Raw genomic sequence first — 5,927 nt, 5'->3', positions numbered from 1 at the left:
TTATTTATTTTTTAATAAACGCCGCCAAAAATTCTTAATTAATTTATTTAATTATAAAAAGGATAAATCTTATATATTTTTAAATTTTTTTTTGTTTTACTTGCTAATACTGGGTTTTTAATAAAGAAAATAAAACGGACACTTTAAACGCAATAGAAACAATTTAAATATAATTTAATTTTTAATTAAATCAACCATATTTTTAATTAATTAATTAAGCAGTAATAATCGTAATAATTAAAACTAAAGCAACAACAATTGTAAACAAAAATAATAGTATAACAGTTCAGCAGGAAAAAAACAAAATCAAACATAATATTTATTTAAGAAAGCCTCCGTTTTTGCTTTTGATTCTTTTGATTCGAAAAAAAAAAAAAAAATTATTTGTGAATTGCGACAAGAAGATTTTAAAGTAAACAGAAAAACATCAGATATGAAAAATGGCAAAACTTCGGCAGTACAGGTCAATGGACGTCCAACCAACAACAACCAATATACGAAAAAAGTTAGGAAAACAGGATAAAAAGTTATTCTCCTCTTTAACTTATTTTCTATCTATATAGATTTTTTTTTTATATTTACGTACAAATAAAAAAAGCTTTTTAATTTTATAATTTTTATTTATACTTTTTATTGGCAAAATTTTTAAATTTTCATTGGCAATCTGGTAAAAAAAAAAAATATTATTAAACACAAAAATAAACGAACATTAAAAATAATGAAAAAGTTTTTCATATGAAAAAGGATACAAAAAAGAAAAAAACTTTTTCTGTACTAAAACAAAAAAACAAAAACAAGAAAAAAATTTTTTAAGCTTTATTAAGGAAAAAAAAAACAAAAAATGTTTTTCAAAGCTTTTTTTCTTCTCACAAAATGCTTTTATACTTTTTGTTTGCTCTTTTTTTTTGTAATTTTCAAGGAAAATTAAAAACTATAACAAAATTATTATGCTTTATTATAACAGTTATAACAGTGTATAACAGCTTATATTTTATTTATAACATTATAATCGCTTTAGTACTAAATATTTTATTACATTTTTCTATTTCGGCGATACAAAGAATATAACAGTTATTCGTGACAAAAACCAAAATTTTTCATATACAAAAAAAAAACATGATTAGTTTTCGCGTATTCGCAAATAATATTTGAAATTTTTAAATTTAATTTAATCGAAACCATTTATATTCGATATTAGAGCCAGTTTTGCCTTACTGTGACAGGAATTTTAACAAGAGATTATGTAATTAGTAAGATTAAAATTTTAAGAAAAACATAATGTTCAGGTCTTTACTAATATTTTTTCTATTTTGATATATTCCTTGTATCGTACGTAAAGCTTTGTTACTCGTTTAAATATAACATAATTTTAGTAATTTTAGTGTACACAAATAAATATATTATAATTCAATACATTTATGTTATACATATGTACATAATAATATACAGAATATAACAGTATGCACGTAACATAATATACCTTAGGTAGTTTATACAATGGTTGTGTTCGTTTTAAGGATATAGTAATATAATATTAATAATATAACACTTTTGTATTATAATTATTGGTATGCAATTAATAAAAAATGGAAGCAATTCTGTTATATAGAAATCTATATGACAATATAAATAATATATATGTTCATAATATTATCTACATAATAATTATAATGAAAGCTAATCTGTATTAATTTAAAATAACAAGGATCCAATATTTATTTTTGACTTAATATTGAAGCGCCATCTACCGTAGAAAATGTGTTTGAAATTAATTTTTCTTAACTAATCCTATACAAAGCTTTATGTAATTGAAGATATTGAATGCTTGCAGTGTTATATAACTTTAAAAAGAACACAGTCATATAATTTTTTTGTAACAAATTTTTACAACGCTTTTTGTTTGGCATTTACAATAAAAATCACACTACATTATCGACTAAATTACAAATATTTAAAATTTAACCGTTACTGTAGATATGTACAAAAAATGTTATTATGTTTTATTAACACGTTGTCAACTGAGTGGCGTTTAAAAATTAACAATTCCGTTTATAAATTAAAAATTTTTTGAAATAAGAAGTGAAAGAGTAATCTCTTTTACTTGAAATTTCAACACTCAATTGATAAATGTGCGATAATTTTCATTTGCATTTATGTAAAAAGAAATTTTGCATGCTTATTTTTTAACTATTGGTGGTTATTTTAAACGTATGTGGTCTTATTTTGCGTTCTAAATAGCTGCATTGCTTCAATATAAATTTTTATTACCTAGAACAAAAATCTGTTGAAGACAACTATCTAATTTAATATAAAGTTTAAAAATTTCCAGGACAATGACGTCAATATGCTTTGTTTGCAATTTACCAATAATGTCCCATCAAGTTGGATTAGTTTGGCAAGGTGGAAATGGTTGGGATGATCTTGTCAGAGAACAGGTAATTTGAAGTTTTCTAAAAAATTTTATTCAATAAACAAAATAAAAAATTATTATTATTTAAAAATTTACACACGATTTCCTTTCAGCTGGAAGAGTCAACTATCCGGCAACGTTTAGGAGGTAGAAGAGATTCTGCTGCACAAATAATTACTCCTCCTAGTACATCTCCACCTCCAGGTATATGTTTCTGAAGTGAAAAACGAAAAATATTTTAATTTTAATAATAAATATTTTATATGAATTCCGGTAGGTGCAACAAGACGCAGGAGAAGCTCCCTAGCACAATTAACTGATATTTTGAGAGAATGGAGCGGTGGTGGCTCGAAACGAAATAAACCACCTTTAAATCGTCGTGAAACTTTAGCAGATTTAGCAAGAAGTTTACCATGGGCAAAATCAACAGCAGATGCTGGCACTGGTACTACTTCAACAGTTGCAGCTCCAACAAAAAAGAGACGAGAATCAAGTTGTGACTCTGGTATTAGAAGTATGAAGTCTCGACGTGAGTCTCATACTTCAGAATTTGCAAGACAATGGAATCGTAGAGAATCAACTAGTCCTGCTGAAAGAGACCGTGAGGAAACTAGTACATCAGCTGAATGTACAAGAAATGTAAGATTTTTCTTCCACGCAATATTTTAAAATCCAGAAAAATTTTATTTTATTAAATACTGACTTTATTGTCATTCATCAATATTAGGGGTCACGCCGAGGTTCTGGAGATAGTTATCGTTCCGGTCGGCGGGATTCAATAGCTGGTCGTCCAACAACTCCTCCACCACCAAAAATGGTGAATGCAGCAACAAAAAAGCGACGAGATTCACTTGCAGCTCCAGATTTTCCAAATTTTCGTACTGAACAACGTCCATCTACTAGTTCTACAGCATCTGATTCAAATCCTGTTATACCGATTTCTGCATCAGCACAAATAGATTCAGCTTGTCAAGCTTTACCCCCACCGACAATAATTACTAGTTCTGTAACACCACCTGCAACTAGCCCAACTGCACCAAAGGCTCGACGAGATTCAACAACTCAATGTGGGCGTTTAAATCGTCGTGACTCAAAAGTTGTAAGTCCTGAAAAAACACCGCGTCTGCAAAGATTACAACGCCAAGCAACAGCATACGATGAATCATGTTTTCCCGGTGGTAATGGTAGACGTGGTAGTCAGCCAGCATTAAGTCCAGATCCACCAGAAGATTTTGAAAGAAAAGCACGTCGTGATAGTTTAAGTCCTGATAGCGCTTCGCGTGGTCGACGTGATTCACGTTCACATCTTTCTCCAGATCGTAGTCATGAACGTGAAACTAGTCCAAGACGTAGTAGACGTACAAGAAGACAATCATCATCTGCTGGTCATGGTGGATCAAGAACACCAGATTCAAGTAGTTGTTGTTCATCACGTGATCCAAGTCCATGTGCAAGACCTCCACCAGATAGAGGTGAAAATAATCGTGAATCATCTGGTCGACCAAGTGCCGTGCGAAGACAATCAACTACAGAAGAAATTTTAATTGCACGCGGTTTTCGAAGACAATCAACAACTGAAGAAATGATACGTTGTAGAAATTTTCGTAGACAAAGTTCACAAAGTGATGATGTTTGCAGGTAAGCTTTATTTTAAAAATAAGCATATATAAGTTCATTTTATAAAAACAAGTCCAAAGACTATTGTTTTGGTATTTAATTGGCAAATATTTTTCGTGTGGTATACTTTGAATATTGTGTCAAGTAAAAAATTACATTTTTCTTGAAGTACTTTCTCATATAATAAAAATAAAGTCCTCTTGAAAATTAATTATTAATCTTTTTCAAAGACACTACTTTACCTCCCAAGCAATTGTGTGGGAAAAAAATTATTAAAAGCTAAAAATGGAAATATAAAATAAAAGCTAATTGAAACCAGATTTCGATAGACCTTGTTTTTGGAGGATAGAAGAGTAAAATTTAAAACAAGTTTATTAAAAATTAATTCTAATCAATATTAAAATGGCAATGATTTCTTCTTAAAATTATACCCATAAATCAAATGAAATTTTGTTTTTTGTTTTATTGGTAGCCAGTAGTAGTGGAAAAATTTTTACACCAATTTTATAGTTTAACATTATGTACTAAAATTTTAATTTTCTATTTTACTAGATATAGAGGACGAAGAGATTCTTGTGCTCAAATTATTGATGGTACTATTGGTACAATGACAATTGAAACAACAAGTACTTTTTTTGATTCAAGCACTCAAACAGGTAAGTCATGTTGATTTATATCAGATCTTTTATATTATTTAATATTGAAATTATTTTCAAAATTACAAAATTTTAATTAAAATTTAAAAACTATATTTTAAGCATAAAATTTTTTTTTTTTATAAAAAGAAAATTGTTTAATAGTTTTGAAATAATTTAAGAATCTCTTCAAGGAAGTAAAAATGCTAAGTATGAAAACTTTTCATATAAATTTTTAATCGTTTAAAAATATTCTCGTTGAACAATTCTATTATTTTGTTCAACCATAATAGGCTTAAATAAGATAAAAGAAAATCTCTAAGGAGTACAACGTCTAAGAAATCAAAATTATTTGAACTAAAATAAATTGGTTCAGTTCCTTAATTAATGAGCCTTTTATAGATTGAATTCAATTGAAAAGTGCATGCAATAGCTGATAATTATTATGAATTCCTCGATATTTTTTTACTACATATATCATTGAATTGGAAAATAAACCTTATACATTCATGGGGTTTCTCCTATTGCGTTCGCGTGTATAACTAGTAATCAAGTAATCACTTGCTATTGAATTTAATTTAGATTAGCAAGGAAGAAAAATCAATCAATTGAAATTTTTTATTTGTACTGAAAATCAGTTGCGGAAATGAATCTTCCATATATTGCACTTAAGCATTCTACAATAAATTGTGTCAGGGTAAGAGAAACCCTATTTTGTATAAATTTTACAAACCGCCAAACTTGACTTTTCAATAAAGTGCACATAGTACATGTTATAACTTGTGAAGGTGAACTCTAAAATGGCTTTAGAAAATTTCTGTTTTTTTTTTCTATAAATTTAATTCTCTCTCGTGTTTATTAACAGTAACTTTAACCATATTAAAACTGCAGTGAAAAATGAAGTTTTTTTTAATGTAGCTAGCTATATGGCATATTGTTCTTTTAAGAAAAATCATTATACAAAATCCTTGGCTTCATAAAGTACAAAATTTCATAGAATAGAGAAATTACTTTAAAGTTTTTTTTAAAAGTTTTAGCGTAAAAAAATATTAACAATTTCCACTTCCTCGTTTAATTTTTGTTTTTGTACCATTAACCCAATTGAGCATATTTTTTTTCTTTTATAATGTTTCGTTGGCCTTCCTGAAAAATCCTTGTATGAGAATGCTCTATTGACCCTTAAAAATGTATTTTTTAAAGGAAAAAATTTTTCCTACTACTAACATGAAAATGAAAATTTCTATTACAATAAGAAAATCGCAAAA

General features: G+C 27.7%; 1 protein-coding gene across 4 annotated transcripts; it reads left to right on the top strand.

Annotated features, from left to right (window-relative positions):
* LOC129611401 (serine/arginine repetitive matrix protein 2-like) lies at nucleotides 1-4,717 on the top strand. 4 transcript variants are annotated; one of them, XM_055524541.1, is made up of 6 exons: nucleotides 1-505; nucleotides 2,330-2,435; nucleotides 2,524-2,614; nucleotides 2,688-3,049; nucleotides 3,138-4,048; nucleotides 4,580-4,717. In XM_055524541.1, the coding sequence occupies exons 1-6, from the start codon at nucleotides 441-443 to the stop codon at nucleotides 4,695-4,697; spliced, it is 1,653 nt and encodes a 550-aa protein (XP_055380516.1). In that variant the 5' UTR covers nucleotides 1-440; the 3' UTR covers nucleotides 4,698-4,717. The 4 variants fall into 4 exon arrangements, with proteins under 4 accessions (XP_055380516.1, XP_055380515.1, XP_055380514.1 ...); XM_055524540.1 differs by having other exon boundaries at nucleotides 2,315-2,435; XM_055524539.1 differs by having other exon boundaries at nucleotides 1-526.
* Nucleotides 4,718-5,927: the final 1,210 nt, after the last annotated feature.

This window comes from Condylostylus longicornis, unplaced genomic scaffold (assembly GCF_029603195.1).
Source record: "Condylostylus longicornis isolate FDR11 unplaced genomic scaffold, ASM2960319v2 ptg000049l, whole genome shotgun sequence".
Lineage (NCBI taxonomy): Eukaryota > Metazoa > Arthropoda > Insecta > Diptera > Dolichopodidae > Condylostylus > Condylostylus longicornis.
This window is presented reverse-complemented; position numbering and strand designations above follow the sequence as displayed.